The sequence below is a fragment of the Lampetra fluviatilis genome, chromosome 52, assembly GCF_964198595.1.
Source record: "Lampetra fluviatilis chromosome 52, kcLamFluv1.1, whole genome shotgun sequence".
Taxonomy (NCBI): Eukaryota; Metazoa; Chordata; class Hyperoartia; order Petromyzontiformes; family Petromyzontidae; genus Lampetra; species Lampetra fluviatilis.
Window position 1 is genome coordinate 1,575,312 of NC_136326.1, and position 20,137 is coordinate 1,595,448.

General features: G+C 42.6%; 1 protein-coding gene across 2 annotated transcripts in view; it reads right to left on the reverse strand.

The window, feature by feature from the left end:
* Positions 1–18,906, reverse strand: part of MTHFD1 (methylenetetrahydrofolate dehydrogenase, cyclohydrolase and formyltetrahydrofolate synthetase 1) — a 37,085-nt gene extending 18,179 nt beyond the window's left edge. The window contains exons 1-10 of one of the 2 annotated variants that reach the window (XM_078878887.1): positions 18,697–18,906; positions 9,332–9,416; positions 9,163–9,222; positions 8,095–8,148; positions 7,092–7,228; positions 6,875–6,975; positions 4,569–4,705; positions 2,173–2,284; positions 1,523–1,650; positions 544–641 (exon numbers count right to left, since the gene is read on the reverse strand). In XM_078878887.1, coding sequence (XP_078735013.1) covers positions 544–641; positions 1,523–1,650; positions 2,173–2,284; positions 4,569–4,705; positions 6,875–6,975; positions 7,092–7,228; positions 8,095–8,148; positions 9,163–9,222; positions 9,332–9,416; positions 18,697–18,734 — 950 coding nt within the window. In that variant the 5' untranslated portion in view covers positions 18,735–18,906. Of the gene's footprint in view, positions 1–543; positions 642–1,522; positions 1,651–2,172; positions 2,285–4,568; positions 4,706–6,874; positions 6,976–7,091; positions 7,229–8,094; positions 8,149–9,162; positions 9,223–9,331; positions 9,417–18,696 lie in introns of those variants that run through there. The other variant, XM_078878888.1, reaches the window with a different exon arrangement.
* Between the last annotated feature and the right edge of the window lie 1,231 nt (positions 18,907–20,137).

Consider the following 20,137-nt stretch of genomic DNA (forward strand, 5'->3'; position numbering starts at 1 on the left):
TTTTCCCAAGCTCACCTCACGACCCCTTAATCTCCCCCTCATAACCACAACCGTTACTTTTACCTCTTCATATTCTCATTATATGGCTCTCACTCATTCCCTATTCATTCAATCCATCCATCATCATTTACAGTCATCAATTTTGCTTTCACCGAATTCACGAATCATCAAAGATTTGCCCATTGCTTCTTCTCATCTGTTTCATTCACCTCATCTCCACTATATAATTTTTTTTAAATGTAATGATGATTCATCAGCCAGAATCTATTTATTACGCTGCTCAGGATACATTCACACGGAATGAGTCAAATGAGATACGATACAGACGATGCGTGGGCTGTACAAACGAGACGGCAGAAGCAAGATAAATAAAATAATTCACTATCGAATCGAATCATCACTACAAATCACGACAATTCATCACATCATGGTAGAGGTGAATTGTTACATTCCTCACACTGACAATAGTGACACGTTTCACACGTAGGCTTTAACAACCAATATCACGAGTGACACGGCAAAGGCGAAGCACTGAAGCCATACCATGGGACTGGCTGCTTTGGCTCAATCTTCAGATGGGTCAGTTCCCACGTTCCAGTCTTAACTTGCGCCAGCGACTTCTTTGCGCATTCCACAGTGTTCTGAAATACGTGAAAGCGCATACACAGCGAGAACACAATCGCAAAGCATTTTTAACACATTCCTGCGAAGGGAGCTGGTAGGAACGTTGGGTTGCTCGGTCAATGGCCAGGGTCAACGGCGGCGTGGTGTATTCCGCAAATATGGCCGACTGTGAGGGCGGGCACAAGCCGGCATGAGTAGGTTAAACGTTGAGTTTTATAAGGGCACCACGGGGTGACCAGCCCCTCCCCACCCAGCCCCACCCCACCTTCCCCACCCACCCAGCCCCTCCCCACCCTCCCATCTGCACCCAGCCCATTTTTGGATGCACGACAGACGGACGGACACAATAATCCCGTGGGCTGGTGTAACCAGGAGGCTCCTACCAGTATAAAATGTTTTCTTGTTCAGTCATTAGTGACTGGGCTGAGACCATAAACTCACTACGCACTTGAGAATTCAATTTAATTGCTGGCAGTTGCTTGGAATGGAATCCAGGATCTCAGTGGTGCCAGCTCAGAGACTCGATGAATAATTCAACTAAACATGTTAAACTATCTGTCGTCAAACACTTGGGGTCCTTTAAAACTAGCGACCACCAGGCCACGTCCGAACATAATTTAACGTGCATAGATTGACTAAGTGGCGAGATGTTAACTACCTCGCCTGGTACACAGGAGGTCGTGGGTTTGATCTCGACCCTGACGTCTGCTGTATATTTGGAGTTAGCCCGTTCTCCCCGTGGTTATTTGGCTGCGATAAATGTCCATATAAACCACTTTCTTGAGCTATCATTTGTAGCCAGGTCGCTTCTGAAAAATAACTATAGAGCTGTGGGCTTTACCTGGTAAAATAAGGGAAGTAGTGCTTGGGTGCTGTAGTAATGCGTCTGCATAAATACCTCCATCAGCATTGCGACGGTCATTGGGCCTACGCCACCGGGCACAGGCGTGATGAAGGAAGCCATTTCCCTTGCTTCTTCAAACTTCACATCTCCCACCATTCGCTGGCCGGACGCTTTGCTTTTATCTGAAAGGCATATTTCGTGGTGATTATAACGTTTTCTATCGGCGAGAATCACCCGCTGTGACGATTATATCAGAAACATGGTTACCGACACTTACAAATGTAACAAAAGCTGAAAAGTGTGCAAAAAAGCATAAAGAAAATACATGCTCGAAAGTATACACGAAGATAGAAAGAAAGAGCAGCACATGGCATGGACCAAATGAGCAAACTTAATTCATAGGTATCATACTGACTGTTAAGAAAATTGAGCTTGCAGCAAGATGCATCGTAAGGGTTGACTGCAGATGAACACGGTTGGTGAAGGGAATGGCAACAAAGTAGAAAGTACCAGAGAGGACCATAGTGGAGATGAAGCAATGAGATTTATTCAGATGAAGAAACGGAACAGGCTGTAGTTTCACAGGATCAAGAGCCCTTTTAAAGGCATTGGGAGGCCCTCTTCTCGTAGTAGAGAGAGAGCCTTGCCAATGATTACGACATTTCAACATAGGAGTTGATTGTAACTGTGATTATCCTAGTTACCTGGTATGTGGTTAATTCCACAGTCAATCACAACGGCACCCTTCTTGATCCAGCTGCCACGAACCATCTCGGCTTTGCCAACAGCCACCACCACAATGTCTCCTTCAGAAACCTTCGCATCAATATGGACACACAGAAGATTCGGAGTTGATACGATTAATTGACTAAAAACTATAATTAACTTTGTCGTCAAAACACTTGGGCCTTTTTAAAACCGGCGGCTACCCAGTCTCGTCCATCGGCCATCGCCGCTTCTCATGATGCATCCTGCCCAAGCCTTCTTATTTTACTTGACAATATCTCGAATTAACATCTGTTCCCCGCTCCACACATTCCTCTATGTCTCTCGGGAAAAATCAACGCATGCTATATCTGCGTGACTCTTTTCTGTTTGCCAGTCCACATATCTATTTTTGACTATTGCCTGCAAATATACATATAGTAGGCTAACATTCTTGGGGTCTTTCGATAAAGTCACGTAGATAGGTTTAAATTAATAATTGTATATTTTATTTTTATTAATTTGAACCTATCTACGTGACTTTACCGAAAGACCCAAAGAAGATGAATTCCTGCAGTCACGAAAGCTTTAAGTCAAGTGGGCTAACAGTTTAATACGTCGACTTTCGCGACCAATATTAGGGTCAGATGGCATAAATATGTAATTAAATCCGTCAACCAGCCTCATCTGGTTGTAATTACCGGCGAAACATCATACTTAAATTGTAAATGTCGTGGGTTTACTCTCCAACACACCGGTGTGCTGAACTAGCTGTGTCACGTGGTGGCGGGTATAATGACACATTTATATTTCCGCGATCTAACCCAAAAAAAACTCTTATACGGAGTGGACTAACGGTTCACGGAACGCCCACACTCTTGTCAGAGACAAAGAGTGAGCAAAAAACTTGGACTGGCTTAGTTTGAGAATGCACTTTACAATACAGTAAAACCTTGGATTGCGAGCATAATTCGTTCCAGAAACGTGTTTGTAATCCAAAGCACTCGTATATCAGCTGTGATCACGTGACGCTCGGCAAAGCGTATTGCAAGACCTCGCTCGTTTATCCAATTATATTTATTTAAAAAATTTGCTCGTCTTACAAAACACTCGCAGACCAAGTTACTCGCAATCCAAGGTTTTACTGTACAGAGCCCTGAAAACACTGGTAGGTTTTTTACGTCTCAGCAATTTGGAAGTTTGGCCAATACCATGTTCAAGTGTATTTGTATAACCAGGTGAGAACTGAAGTGAACAGGGTAGTCTTATTTGTAAGAGTGACCAGACCCGTTCCTTTTTAGACTTGAAGCTTTCGTGACTTCTTTTTGCTACACACTACCACTAAAATGGGATAACATGACATTTAAAAAAAGATAAAACTGTGGTCAGTTGCAAAAAAGCGAAGTTATTTCCGCCCCCCGCCCCCCTTCTTTATTTACACAGCTTTAAATGACAAACCAAGAGAAAATTCCACCCAAGATGTTTGATGTAATCGCCAAAACACCATTGCACAAGTGTAAATACACGCTTGTCCGTTTTATAACGGACGTGAATGATCTGTCCGATGTCGCTGGAAATGCGTAGGCGATTGAATGCCGGCGTTATGGTCCAAAATTAGAAAATGTACCCGCAAATTGCTCGTTTGAGGATCACACAAGGCGGAAATTCTCACGCCCTACTGCCAGACTAATGCCAGAGTGCACGCCAAGTGCCGAGTCTCTTTTACGCCCCCCCGGCATAAAGGGCACTATTAAAACCAAATCACTCTCTTCATGATCATTATATTAGATTACAATGAATAAAATCATCCTACACTCACAGCACATGCATCAAATCGTGCAGGTAAGAATAAATTATTTCCATTACTAAACACTACAGTGGCTTCACCTAAACACTGCACGGCACTTAGACGTGCGACATCCCCCCCCCACACAACCGTGAATAACCGAATCATTCCACAGAATTGTGACTATTATTCAAATCGCAAAGGGGGGAGGCTGGGAAGAAAATTGTTACAGGACTACTAAACAACAAACACAAAGGTTTCACCCTATAGCCTTTAGCAGACTTGGGGCAAGTGCTGTTAGCGGGCACCTATGAAGGCCGGCATGGCACACAAGGAGGTGGGTGGGCAGCTCCATGCCCAGCCGACTTTGTCCCCCCAAGTAGCCATGTCTACGCATCGCACCAGGTACTCATTTGAAGCAGAGTCAACCTAGGGGAGGCCTGGGACCGGTTCAAATATTCGCCACGGTTATTGACTGAGGGGAATCGAACTCGGGTCGCCGGCTTCGCAGCGCAGCATGCTAACCACTGCCCCACCACTCCCCACACACACACACACAGTGTGAACACCACGGTGACGATCGCGGTGGTAATGTGCGTCGCTCCGCACCACTTTCTCCAGGTTCTCAGTCTTGGAGTGGCAAGTCGTGACTGTGGCGTGGTTCCAAAGCAGCAGGTCGTGCATCGGAGCTCCCACAATACTGCTTCGCCCCAACACGACTGCTCTCTTGCCGGCGATTTTCACCCCTGGGCAGTGCCACAGCAGATGTATGGAGGTACAGACAAATCAGCAACGCCCTTCAGTTTAAAACACCCACTCATTGCAAAGTAGACCTAGCGTAAACCTAGGGAACAGTTTTTGCCAGGACACGTAAGACTAATTTCTTGTGTTTAGTTTGTTGTCCTTCCGCCACACCTCCGATTAGCACCGTTGGCTATGTACGGTGTCAAATATGATTAACATACATACATACAAACATACAAACAACAGTATTAATAAGAATTTAACAAAATATTAAAATAACACCGAGGAGATATCTATGGAATAAGTTAACTGGACACAATAGTAGAAAGAACCAAGATGAACCCCTGCAGTCACGAAAGCTTTAAATCGAAAAATTGGACACAATAGCTTAAATACAAAATAAAATGCTGCTGTAATTGTTTGAACACTGGACTTGCATTTCAGGTGGTCAGTACATTTTCCAGGGAGGATTTCTTAGATCCCCTCTACCCCCGAAGTCTGGCCACACAAATATATATATATATGCCACGGTTTAGTTGATCGGTAGAGGTCACACATATGATGGGGTTAAGTGTGTGTACTCCCACCTCTTCAAAGATGTCTGGCCAACGTGGAAGAGGTGAAAATACCCACAAGTGGAGACTTTTCTATCGACAATGGTATGTTTTTTGCTTGCATTCTGACCACAAGTATTGTGGTTAATGCAGACATGATTCCATGTAAAAGGTCTCAGTTTGGTGTTTTAATATCTTTACACCCGTTTGTTGCCATAAAAAAGGGGAAAACCTATTCTCATGTCAAGGTTATTTTATGTGAGTTGCGCCACTTTTCTGGCATTTCAGATTTCTCGCAAATTTCACTTTCATAAGCAGAGACACTGTCACTTGTTAGCAATGACATTAATTGTGAAATGTACTGTACAAAAAAAACCTCAAATGTTTTATCAAGCAGCCAAACAATCAACGGTATTTTAATCCAGTAATGTGCAACAGAGTTTCTCAGCGTCGGCAGCTCCACGTCTTGGCATTTCCTTTATGCCTTTGACCACGACGCACGTAATACGCAGGTTTTGTTTCATGCTCATGGATATCCACTGTAAACATTGTCATGCTCTCTTGAATCAACCTTATCCATGGTTGTTTTTTTATGCTTTTGTCTATGTACTTTGGATTTGTTAGGCTTCCTTCGGCTATTGCTCTTCAGTCTCACCACATCCCAGAGGTGAAGAGTGAATTGCATTATTTTTTCAGAGCAACAAAATTCCTTGGGGGGTTTGGGAGGAGAAAATTGCTGGTCGCTCCCTCAACGTGCCCTGGATTCGCTTCTGTCCCTTTGGGGTCCCCTAAGAGAAGTTTGTGTTAGCACTCCACAGAGATGGAGGGGGGGAGGGAGAGGAGGGTTATTTTACATTTCCCATCTGGCATCCCAGGGTTTACAGATTTTTTGGTGGGGGGGGGGGGCTGGGTTACCCAAAACGTGCGTAGGGGTCTTTGATTCCTGCCTTTCTCGCTTTGAGGGCCAGGGTTCGGATGGGTTAGGGTTGGTCATGGCTCTTTTCTTGTGAGTTTTTCAGGGATTATAGCGAGGTGGTCCCTTTTTTTCTGGAGTCAATAAATCTCCATTGGGTGACTTGGTGTAATTCCCACCGATATTCAGAGTCAGTGGTCGGCTAGCCAGGGTTTTGCTGTACGTTTGATCGGGATGCATGTTAACTTGAAGAACAGGGATTCCTCTACTTACAAACGAGTTGGGTTGCAAAGATATGTTCTTAAGTCGATTAGTTCATAAGTCCTACTTTACTCCTGTCGATTCCAAACACGATGTACGGCATTGTACACTCACAAGGAATGGCTTTAAAAGTTGTATAATCTTCTGTAGATGTAGATGCCACTGGTTGTTTACGTTCTGTAGATGCCTACGTGTTAAACTGCTGCTGTAACTTGCTGACCCTGCCTATACTGGACATCTGTGAAAAGGAGCTTCATAGCTCATCGGATTCCTCCAGTCTAAATAAAGATTCAGATTCTGAATAAAAACGAGATGTCATAAACAGAGACAAAAAAAATATTGGACATCTGTACCAAATCGTGACGATGATTAGAATCGCACGTGTGTGTGTGGGGGGGGGGGGCGGAGAATGTGATGCATGCGTAGGTGAATGCAAACGCCACCTGTCCTGCGAATGAGCTCAAGGCAGCCCTTGGGCGTACAGGGGAGAATGCAGTCGTCCAGATTTCCGCGAGACAAGAGACCAGCGTTGGTGCACGTCAGCCTGCAGAATGGTATGGAACACACGCCGGAACGATCTACGTATTTCACAGGCCCCGGAGGTGTCTATACGCGCATCGCACAAAGGTGTAACTGCGTACGGCAACTCGGGATACATACCCGTCCACATCCTTGCCCGCGACAATGAAGTTGGTGACGCGGTTAGCGTTAATTGGATGGTCCGATTCCAGCGGGAGCTGCACAATTATCCCGTGCACTTGCGTGTTCTCGTTGAGGTCCCTAATTTTATCCAGCAACTGCGCACAAGATTTAGAAGTGTGCGAGCATGAGAAACGCTCGCGCAACTACAAACTATCTTCATTTGAAGCTTTTGTGACTGCAGGAATCCATACTCTTTGGTTCTTTCGGTAAAGTCATGTAGGTAGAAAAATAATAAAAAATAATACAGGTAGTCCCCGAGTTACGATGGTCTGACTTACGATATTTCGATCTTACGATGGCGATAGCGATACGACAAAATTGCCATCAGCAACCTAACATCGTTCAAGTATGCAGACGACGGACAGAATCTTGGCGAGTACAGTACAATATGATATGTTACGATACGTTCAATGCATGTATAATACATAGCTTTAGCGATTTCATGTTAAGGTTACCACGATACGATACGTTCAATGCATGTTAAAAGGTTTTATAGCAGATAGGATTGTTTCCTGAAAAAACTTTCTATTAAATTGCAGTTCATATAGATAGGCTAAGAATTTACCTTAGTTTTCTTTTTTTACATTTTACTGTGCAATACAGTATTGTAATTAATAAATACATACAGTATATAGTTTATACAGTACAGTACTATAAATTGCTCTGTTTTGCTAAATTATCACCATTCTTTAAGACTCCTGGGTAGGCTAGGCCATCTTCGACTTACGATATTTTCGACTTACGATGGGGTCGTCGTAACGCATCTCCATCGTAAGTAGAGGACTTCCTGTATATCACGACGTTTCGATCGCAACACAAGCGGTCGTCCTCAGGCTGATAAAAATAATCCAGCAGTGGAACTGCTGAACCAGGCAACTACAAATGCTTCGGTCAAACGTTTTGCGTTTCCTCTGTATTATCAACGGCTGACTCATTGCAACAAACCAAGTGGAATCCGTACCTCTGTTTCGGTGGTGTTCCTTGACAGACATACGTGGACGGCAGCCACTCCAATCTGGACCACAAGGTTGTTAACACAGTTAAAAGTAATGCGCCAACAGTGCGTTCATAGAAAAATACAAGTGTCTGAATGTGACTGCATTTCGGGTCGGTGCACGCATATGAGAAACGAGCTCATATAGAGTTTCAAGGTTTGTTACACGAAGGTTGAGGGCATTCATATCTGTCTGTTATTAACAGGAGAACAAGATTACACTCTACCCTAATAGCAACAACTTTCTACTCACAACTGGTTCACATTGATCATCTTTTCAAGAGTTATTGTGCCCCACATTTACAGCCAGCCAGACAGATGGACATTACAATGCATTAACGCTCTCAAAGCTGGACTTCATTTCAACTACATCACCATAGCATATCTGATCACGATTCTATTTTTATGTTTCATGAACAAAGCTGAAACTCATGTCAATAGCCCAGTACACACAGCCTATATAATTATCAACGATAATAAAAGAGTTAAATAATAAATGTGGTTGTAAGAACACAGTTGAAGAAAAGAGCAACGCTTGTTAAGACATAAATGATAATACTCAACTGTGTATAATTTCCACGAGATTTTTACAAAATATCAACTTTTAGCAATTTTGGATTAAAATTTCTATTAAAAATTCCCAGGCAGTGCGCGTATATATTTTCACAGCCGAAATCACCACAACAGGCAATAGCCTGAACGAACTTAAGGGGTTGCAGGCAGTGTACGATGGGTTGACAGCTGCGTTGCGAAACTAACAGAGCTCAAATATGCATTAAATAGCCAAGGATGGAATCAATAACCTCTTGTAGCCAAAGAAGATGCAATTTAGAAGGACGAAAGGGATGCCAGTAGAGGGCAGATGGATTCGAGGGAGAACCCAGGGTGAGATGGAAGGATGTGGTGGAATGATGTATGAGAGAAGGTGGACCTGACCGAATCAAGAGGCACAGAAAATATCAAAAACATGAGCAACTGACCCCTATCAAATAATGGGACTTTTTGGCATAGAATAAGAAGAGAGTAATCATGAACCTCTTCTGCAGCCTTCAGTTTCATCTTGATGTAAACATTGGAGTCTTCACGGTTTCCAACCTGGGCAAAGGTGATAAAATAAAATGAAAAACCCATTAGTAATTACTGTTAGTGTCGTAAAAAAATCTTAACAGAGTAAACTGTGATAACGGCCCAGCCCGAGCGTTACCTGCACTATGGCCAGTCCGGGTTGAAAGGTCGGATGCTTCTGCTTCAGTTCTAGGACCTCTTTTTTGAGTCTTGCGCGGACATCGCTGCGAAAAACAACGTTGAAAGAAATAACCACGGCACTGCTTTAACAACCATAACCTCCTGTACACGCGCAATTGATTTACGAATTAAAACGGCATTTGCCCAAACGATTCAAATATACATTTGCACTGTCGAAATCTTTGGCAAGCGGCAGGTGCCAGATGCAGTGTAACAAAACATAGTGGTGTAGTGTGGAGTGTGTGCGTACGCGACATACTGTGCCATCGATACCAAAGGTTTGGCTTCTCTCGTTGCAAATCCAACCTTCCGAGCACCAATCGCAATTCCGTAATGCCGGACATTCACACAAGCTGCCAGTAGCACTCTGTTTAATACAGTCGGCATTCTCTACTTATTTTCAACTTCTTTTTTAACAAAACTTAACAAATATATCAGAGCAGTCTTCTCGGTCCACAACTAAAATATATATATATATCCTTTAACTTTGCAGAGCAAAAGAAAAACTACACATTCTCACGAATGATCTGTCTAGGTACAACACGAAACAGCAACAAGAACATATTTACAAGTCAAAACCAACAGACACTTCAGCAGACACCACATCACTGTGTGGCCATGCCTAATATAAAGGCTACAGTGACTAAGCATATCTAGAAAATAATAAATATTATGAATCCGTGTTGTTACGGGAGGACAAAGTATTTTCCAGTAATGATGCAACGGGAACTGATTGTATCAGCTGCAGGTCAAACTCCAACCTTCACATTTTAGTTAATGTCATTGTCAATGCGATAAGACTTTGACCAATCAACATAGATTATCTGGGGGCGTTGTATACTAGGAGTTCATAGCATTACCGGGGTATGCGAGACATAACCCTAATGTTCCCAATATAACCATAAACTTGTCAATTGCTTTTGACCGATTGAGAGGAACAGAGTGGCATGTTTTCACATTTGAAATTAAAATAACTACAATTTCCAGCAACATGAACTTTCCAAATAACGACTCGCTTTCAACTTCCACAATTCGCCCACTCATCAAAAACCGTACTTGCTAAAAATGCACAAGTTATTTTGTGTGCCACATTCGTACTCTGCATCACTCCTTGCCCAATGAAGAAACCAACACGTGTTATGTATAAGCTACGTAACACACTATAATCGTCTAATGCAAGGCTGATCAATAACTATTAATATTTCCCATTGAGTAAAAACATGTCCTTCTAATTCTGTGCTCTATGCCCATGTGGACTATCCAGCTTTCAATCAGAATCAGAATATCTATTGATACTGGAGGAATCTGATGAGGTATAAAGCTTTTTTTTCACAGATCACTAGTTCCATCCCATTGCAATATTCTTCTTCCACGCGTTTGTCCCACTCATGTGGGGTCCCGCTGTCCGAGCCACCCTTCTCCATGCTGCCATGTCCTTCGCCACTCTCTTTCCACTCCTCGGGCCACCATGTCCGATCACACCACATCGCCCCACCTCTTCTTCTGCCTTCCTCTTGATCACTTTCCTTCCACTTGCATCACTTGCACCTTCTGACCCATATAATTTTCCTATTGTCTCTCAACATGACCGAACCGCTCCAGCCTTTTCTCTCTCATCGTCTCTGTGATTTCTACCCCCTTGAGTCTTCCTCTCACTTCCTCATTGCAATGATAAATCAAAAGGATTTTATTTTCAGGAACAATAAAATGTCTTTTCAAGCAAGTTAATTCAAAGGGTTTTGATTTATAAACGAGAAACATGCGTGCACTGTAACACACCACACAATAATCAAGTTAAATTGACGGTTTTGGAGTCTGAACTATTTATGAGTAATGAGGATATACTCTTTAAATAGATTTTCTAGATATCAGTATCTATCCAATGCCTTATACTGCCCTAGTATTTTAAAATTAGGTGGTTAAAGGGCATTGGTGGTGTTGATAGCTCTCAGTTATAAGAAACACATGCCAGAACTAAACAATTACAACAGTAAATTAACGCAGCACAAAATACAGATTTTAAGTCCACAGCGCTGGAAATAAAATACCTGCTCAGACGTTGAAGTTATAAAGTCTTTTAAACGAGGTTATTGTTGATGCTTTGCACTAAATGTGACTTTGCTCAAAACATCCACGAGATGTTTAAAATGTAAAATGTATTTGTGCCCACTTATACCACACAATGCCAAAGCCCTTATCCTGTACAATGATGGTGTTTGAGCCAAACTTAACACGAATAATAGTGAATCTAATTCATTTTGCACAGCCACGCAAGTGATTCTTTACAACAACAAAAAAACCCTTTCAGACTTTTGAGAGCAATGCTAATTCATGAGCGTATTTTTGTGGAGAGTCATGGGACGTAGGATTTTTTTTTTAATCTCAACCTACAAATACAAAATCTCAGTCTGTCACCTTAGGATATCTAATTATTTTAACAACAAACTCCCCATTCATTACATAGCCATCCGTGCTGACACTTACATGCAGTGTACACAGGGAGACTCCCCAACTCTGTCTGCAACTTGTCGCTTCATATGTCGCTTTGCGCAGCAAAGTCTGTCACTAGCCTGTGCAAAAGTTGCTTCTTCTCGTGCCCTTGCGAACAAGACCCGCAACGACACTCAGCAGTGAGAAAGATACTTCAAATGAAACAGTCGTTAGAGCTTTTTCTTGGTTCTTTCGGTAAAGTCACGTAGAATAGAAATAATAAAATAATAAAAATAAAACAGACCTGTTCTTCACCTGAGGACGGCTGCTTGCGTTGTGGCCGAATCGTCGTGAGAATTATTTTATTATGTTTTATGTTTTTATTTTATTACTTCCCTTCTACGTGACTTTACCGAAAGAACCAAGAAGATGAATCCCTGCAGTCACGAAAGCTTTACATCGAAATTTAGTCGTTAGAGCTATTTAAGTCCTGTCTTGAAAACTCCCCTAGTCCTGGTCGTTTACCCTGCAGGTTCTGTTCATTTCCTACTTTCTATACACGGTGCATTGGGATCTACGAATGAAAAGAGTCTTACAAAATGTAAATTATTAATCTTACTTTTGCTAGCTATGCACTGCGCATACTCCCACCCCCTCCCAGCAATTCAATAAATTGCAATCATCATCATCAGAAGCCATGATCAATGCACGATGGATGAAGGCCGCCCAAAGTCATTACCATCTCTCATAATTCTGTGAAGTAATAATCCACCTTGCACCTGTACGTGAACCGAATTCATCGTCTCATTTTTATGGTCTCATTCGTATAAAAAAATCATTTTCTCCGTCTCATTTGAAAATCTCTGATCTCTTCATTATCCAAATTGTAACATCTTTATAGAGCATACATGAATCTTATAAAAATGTATTTCATATGCATAATTAAAGCTACCTTGTTTACGCAAACCCCACAGCCATGTAAGACTATACATTCACCAGTGACAAAACAAGAATCAATTCTTGAATTAAATGGTTACTCTAAATCTAGAAAATCGTTTAATCACAAGGGAGGTGAATAATTACACGAATTACATACACAACAGTAGCCCTTGTAGGCCTGTATCCAACCCAATACATCTACAACCCTCTAACAATCCACTGCTGGATGAGGGCCTTTGAACTAATTTGACCGTATTCCACCACGCTGGTCAGTGTGACTTGGTGAAGATGGGGAGCATCAGACGTTAAGGTTTAGAAACAGAGGACAACAATGGATTTTACTGCACTCCCATCTACTGCCCAACACACAGCCCCACAGGCCCTGTGACAATTCGTTGCACGTGGTGCTTAACCCATCAAAGCACGATCCAGACTCAACTGCTTTAGTTTACGAGAGCTGGCAAGATGGGGCACATTCCAGGTGATTTGATCAGTATCGCTCTTAAAAATGTGTACTTGTGCTGGCTTTATTAGGATAAATGTACAATGCTAGCAGAAGCAACCGATAACCCGATGAGCAATTGGGCTTTGACCAAGCTCAAACCCATCTCAACCATGCCAAAACCCAATGACCCAGCGTGGACCCAGCTGAATACTGCCAACTTGATAAGTTAATATCCAATAAAATGTCACTGCAGGGTGAACCCGGCCCAACACGGATTGATAATGCCACATGCCTGCAACCTCCAGCCTCTCGAACACAACCGCTGTTGCAGAGCACCAGCATTTTCTGTCAAGTGTTACCCACTACAAGCATGAACGATGCATGTTTCAAATATCTGCGTAAAGCAGTGGCGTAGTAGTTAGCGTATTACGCCAATAATCCAATGACCCAGAGTTTGATTCAGCCACGTACAACATCAGTGGGGAATGATAACTAAACCAGTCATTGACCGGTCTCACCTACCCACTCCCACCCACCCCCCTTCACCAACCTGCAATGAACAGCGTGGCGAAGCATGGTCATAACATAATATACTGTATAACTATTATATTCTTATGTATGGCAGCAATATATTCAGGAGCAATATATTCATGTAAGGAGCGCAGGCTACATTGGTTCACTATGTCGTCCATTGAAAACTTACGTGCTATTATGTAGATAAATGATGCACCGGCTAGCACACGAAACTATATGAGATAGGACTTGAGTTTGATTAACAGCCACGGCAAACATCATGGCTGTTCTGAGCCCCCTGACTTCAACAACCTGCACCGACCAGCATCGTGGAGTATGGTTAAACAACCCCATGACCGACAACGCACGGGGAGGCCTTTAAGCAGAAATGGATTGACAAAGAATATAATTGTGTTAATGATATTTTATGCTGACAGGATTGCTGGTTCTTGGAGATTACATGCATGAGCGACCCATCTTCAGGGGCAATAAGGGTGCCTTTACGAGGCAGTAGAGCAAGTAATGTGTGGAGTGTAGGTACAGTAAAACCTTGGATTGCGAGAAACTTGGTCTGCGAGTGTTTTGCAAGACGAACAAAAATTTTAAATAAATATTAATTTGATAAACGAGCGAGGTCTTGCAATACGAGTAATACGTATACGCTTTGTCTGCCGAGCCTCACGTGACCACAACTGATATACGAGTGCTTTGATATACCAGTGCTTTGGATTACAAACACGTTTCTGGAACAAATTATGCTCGCAATCCAAGGTTTTACTGTATGTTGAACTTCTTGCGCACCGTACGTACCCAACTGTGCTAGTCGGAGGTGCAGGGGAAGGACAATAAACTAAAGACAAAAATCAGTTCTCAAAAAATAAGTTTTCATTCGAGATGATTTAAAAGTGCGTAGCTCCAGTGGCTTCCTAATATCGGAAGAGCGTTCCAAACGGCCGCAAAAGCGCATCTGAACACGCATTATGCAGTGACCGTCTTTGTTCGATGGCCAGCCACAAAAGCCACTGCCAGGATGACCGGAATTCGCATTTTGATGGTTTACGCCCCTTGACGAGATAAGCAAGGTATTGTGGTTCATTTGTGGGAAGCACTTTCGTGTGTAATGAGTGCGACCTTATGTATTCATTCAGCAACCGGTGGCACAGAGGTTCACTCACTATGCTATGAACCCAGGGACCTGAATTTGATTCCTGGCAATGGCTGAAATCAGTGGAGAGTGATATTTAAACCGGACCTAGGCACTCCCCTCTTCAACATGATTGACTCAGTGTGAAGAGGTGGCCTTCATCCAACTGTGGATTGAGAAAGGGTGATACATTATATTAATATTATTGTATTATTACAGCAAGTTGCTATCTAGTCTGTAAGAACGAGTTCCATCTTCTCTTGGATGTATTTCTGGATAAAGTAAATTCAAAGTTAAATCATTTTTCAATCCACTGCTGTATGTTGAACTTCTTTCACACCATACATAGCCAACCATGGCCGTGTCGGTCAGGAGGGTGGTTTGACTAGACTTAAATACACTGGTCAGTGCGAGTTCGTAAAGAAGGGTGTCTATGATATCAATCGCCACTTATGTTAGCTGCGGCCAGGAATGATACTCAGGCCGCCAGGTTGATAGCGCAATGCTCTACAACCACAACACCACCCCTTTCCTGAGTATACGATAAACTGTCATACAGGTAAATAGATGCAACAGTTTGCTTTAAAGCAATATTTAACCACTAGAGTGCAGGATGTTATCATTTTTATACCAATATAGTGGGGATTGCGGGAGAATGCAAATGTGCCACTACGTTAAGTACACAATACCTTGATGATGTCAAGGAGCATAAACCATCATGCACACTCCCGGTCATCCTCGCAGTGGCTTTTGGCTGGCCTTCGAACAAAGACAGTGACCGCATTGCGTGCTTTCATATGCGCTTCTGCGGCCGTCTGGAAAGCTCTTCCCTCCGATATTAGAAAGCCGCTGGAGCTATGCACTTTTATATTATCTAGATTGTTGGCCGTCTGGAAAGCTCTTCCCTCCGATATTAGAAAGCCACTGGAGCTATGCACTTTTAAATGATCTAGATTGACAAACTCATTACTTAAGAACTGCTTTTTGCGTTTAGTTTGTTGTCCTTCCCCTGCACGGTTGGCTACTCAAGATGCGAAAGTAGTTCAAGATACGTCGATAAAGATTAACTCAAAAGCACGCACAGGTTAAGGTTTAATGCAAGAAACTGTGTACCCCACAGTAAACTGTTAAATTAATTAAACATTAACTAAAATATCTAGGCTCATACTTCTAATAAACCTTACTTTAACTTTACCAGAAGTGCTGTATTTATGGGAACAGGCCAAAAACACATCACATTTTTGTTATTAATTACTGACTTATAGTTGTAATATACACACGTCTACACTGTATTCAGTTAGATGCAATGACCTTTTATCAGAGCAGAAAGGTCAGTTAAAATTATTTACTACAGTTAAACGAATTGGTCTTTTCCAGTATAAGCAAAGTCCATGATACAATGTAAACCAATGCAGCTAATTTATACGAACACATCAAACATGCTGATTGACTCAAAATTAACAGTCGCCGGGACAAAGGTCTTATACTAGTCGTGCGCTCTTCAATCGGTTCACTTCACGCATTTTCAATCAGAATCCAAATGTTTATTTGTACTGGAGGAATCCAAAGAGCTATAAAGCTCTTTATCACAAATATCTGTAGTTCAAGTTCATTTATTAGATATAGCCCTGTGAGCCATTCGGCTCTTGAATCGGGTGCAACCGCAACAAACAAAAACATGAACAAAAAACATCTTAAAGTGAATATGTGACTAAGTGCAAACAGAAAATCCAAGAAAAGACAGCAAAATATTGCAGAAAAAAACACCGTACACCAACGCTGTGTGCAAAAATCCCAGTGGGATGCAAGTCAAACAACAACAACAACTGTAAAGGTAAGCCTTGCACATCTATCAATTTCTAATATCCTCAGCCCTTGTTGTGTTTGGCCCTCAAGAATAGAAGAATTTCACAAACTCCAATCGCCGCGAATCCACCACGCTACGTCTTTCCGAAGCGAGAGAGAACAATTCAGATGCGCGACGAACCACGGACAAGCGTGGCGAGCTGGGGCGCCAACAATTTCCCGTGCTCTGCAGCCCTCTATATATTAAGGTGTTACGGGCCAATTACCGAGAGTCTGTTTACATGTGGGAGGAAAACCGGAACACCCGGAGATAAATTCACGCATACGAGACACAACAAGCTTAGTTTACTAATTTGTTTTTACCAGGTAAACCCCAATGAGTTATGTAGCTCTTTTTCAGAAGCGACTTGGCCACAAATGATAGCTCAACGAAGTGAAATATCACGTGGAGATTTATAGAAGATCAAATATTCTAAACGCACGTTTCTAAATTGAGGTCTCGGGAGAAAAATCCACGGGACCACGGGGAGAGAGACACGCAAACTCCAAATATACAGCAGCAGGCATCGTCAGGATGGGGATCGATCCCACGACCTCCTCCATACCAGGCGAAGAAGTTAACATCTCCTAGCCATTATGATGATGATGAGAGAAAGAGACACGCAAACTCCAAATATACAGCAGCAGCATCGTCAGGGTGGGGATCTATCCCACGACCTCCTGTAGACCAGGCGAGGTAGTTAACATCTCATAGCCATTATGATGATGATAGAGACACGCAAACTCCAAATATACAGCAGCAGGCATCGTCAGGGTGGGGATCGATCCCACGACCTCCTGTACACCAGGCGAGGTAGTTAACATCTCATAGCCACCGTGCATAACCACACCATCGCTATTCAACCATTGCAAACCACGGCCTTTAACTTCTACATTCGGCACAACACTGCAAATATCCCCATTTTGGCCAAGTCGCCCATTTGTCAATCCACTGCTGGATGAGGTCGTCACCACGCCGTGCAGTCGTGCGGTAAATATACAGCTCATGGTCCACACTCACAACCACGGCAGTGTATAGCTGATGCACAAATGTAAACTTTAAAAGTCTCCAATAGTAGTGTGCTACTGCGGACATCCACAAGAGACCAAAACGACGTATAACGAAGCCTTTAAAGGTATTGTTATTGATCAGTTTTTTCTTTGCAGAAATCGTTAAATCAATGCGAGGCTGCAGATATAATAAAACATGGGCTAAGCTGATATGAGGGGGGGTTTTCGATGAGTATTGTGCTCATAAACGTGGTTTGAGAGTAGAAAGGGTTTAAAAAACTGATGTGTTAAAACGTAATTTCCAGGACAATAAGCACGTTTACAGTGATACTGTACACAAATACGCTGGTGTGAGACTGTAGTTGTTGTTGTTGCTCTGTATCTACATCAGTAGCCATATGAAAGTATATAGTATAACCATACTGCACTTTCGAGGTTGAATTTGCACTTCAAGGGAATTTAAATGCCCCCGGATTGCAGAAAATTTAAATGCCCAAAGGGCCAGGGCTATGTACATTAGTACACTCTTTAAGGCATTGTATTTAATGGTTAACAATGAAAGCAAAAGTATCTAACGGCTAAAAAAACCGTGATGATCATAAGCCCACCGCATGGAAATTCCACGTTACAATGACGGGTCCAAGGCCGTCCATAAAATAAACTCCCGTTGGTTTCCAACAGGAATACATTGTTTGAAGATTATTTAAGGTCCCCCGTTTAAAAAAAACAACTGATTATGTATAAAAAAAATTTGCTCTAACAAAGTTTGATAATAAATCATTAAGTTTATTGAAAGTGTCTGAGGTAAATGTGGGCCTATGCACTTCCAGTATACAGCGCTTCAACAACATTTTCTAACGCAGTCACCCCCACTGTCGAAAGCAACTTGACTTAAAAACACACACACACAACCTTGACACTTGAAAAATATAAACTTTTAAAAGTTAGACGACACAAAAATCCCCTCACGACCACAACTAAATGTTGCGTCACTTACGCAGAGACGTCTTTGCCGCTCAGTAACACCGCTGCCATTGCGCGCGTGTTGTGTGTAACACTTGTGGAGTTCTTCGTTACGCTTGTATACGTTTCGATTACTAAAGCCCGCGTTTAATTGCTCTGCAGAAGTTGTCAATCGAAGCTGAGGGGAAAGTTTGCTTGAGGTGGGAGAATGGCGGGAAACTGAGAAGTGTCTGTCGGTGGCGCGCGCGCGCGCGTGACAAGGCCGGGTGGTGGGCGGGCCTATAAGAGGGATGGGGGGGGTTACGAGAATGAAGCGTGCCTATTGGTGGAGCGATGAGGGAGGGAGGAGTCTAATTGAGTTTGTGGGCGGAGTCACGGCTCGGAGGGGCGGGGGGTTATATAAAAGGCGTGGGTCATGAGAAACACGTGGTGAGTTTAGCACGCAGCAGTTTCAGTTTCGTTTATTAGGTGGAGCCCTGTGAGCCATGCGGCTCTTGACTCGGGTGCAACCGCAACAAACAAAAACATGAGCAAAGAACATCTTAAAGTGACTACGCGCAACAGAAAAATCCAGGAAAAAACAGCAAAGTCTTCCAGAAAAAACACAGTATTTCAACGCTGTGTGCAGAAATCCCAGTGGATGCAAGTCAAATAATAACCGTAAGACAATTTAGATTAAAGTTATCAGGCTAACTCTGTACTTCAACAAACAAACATGGCTAAACCAAACGATTTCGAAATCACCAAAATAAAGCTATAAAAGCAATGTAATAGTGACCATAGGAACTTTGATTCAAATTTAACTATTAACGATATACATAACATGTACGACCAAATTTTATTGGTTCTTTCGGTAAAGTCACGTAGAATGGAAATAATAAAAATAAAATAAAATAATTCTCACGACGTTTCGGCCACAACGCAAGCAGCCGTCCTCAGGTGGAGAACAGGTCTGTCGAGAAGACAGTCAGACTGTCTACATGACTTTACCGAAAGAACCAAGAAGATGAATCCCTGCAGTCACGAAAGCTTTAAATCGAAAAATGTACGACCAAACTTTGCAGCCACTCCATAACAGCAGGAGTATCAGTCGGAGTATCAACATTTTTCAGGCGTAGTAGGAGGCTATCTCGATCGGTATAACCCACAATGGGGGGTGGGTTTAGGTTTGGTCGCATAAATGTGTCGATAAACACGTGGTGAGGTTGAGCTACAAATGTTGAATGAGGCCAACGCGTGTTTTTTTTGGGTTGCTTTGGCGCGCACAAGCAAACAACACACATCGCGTTCCTCAACAACGCTAATATAGAACAGACGAATTGTCTGTTCTATATTAACTAGCTTGTTAGCCCGTCCAAGGACGGGTGTATTGCAGTAAATCTGAAATATTCAATAGAAAAATTGTTCAGCTCATGATTATTAATGAGGGGGGGGGGGGGGGGTTTACCCTTCATATTTACGTGCTGTGAAAAAGG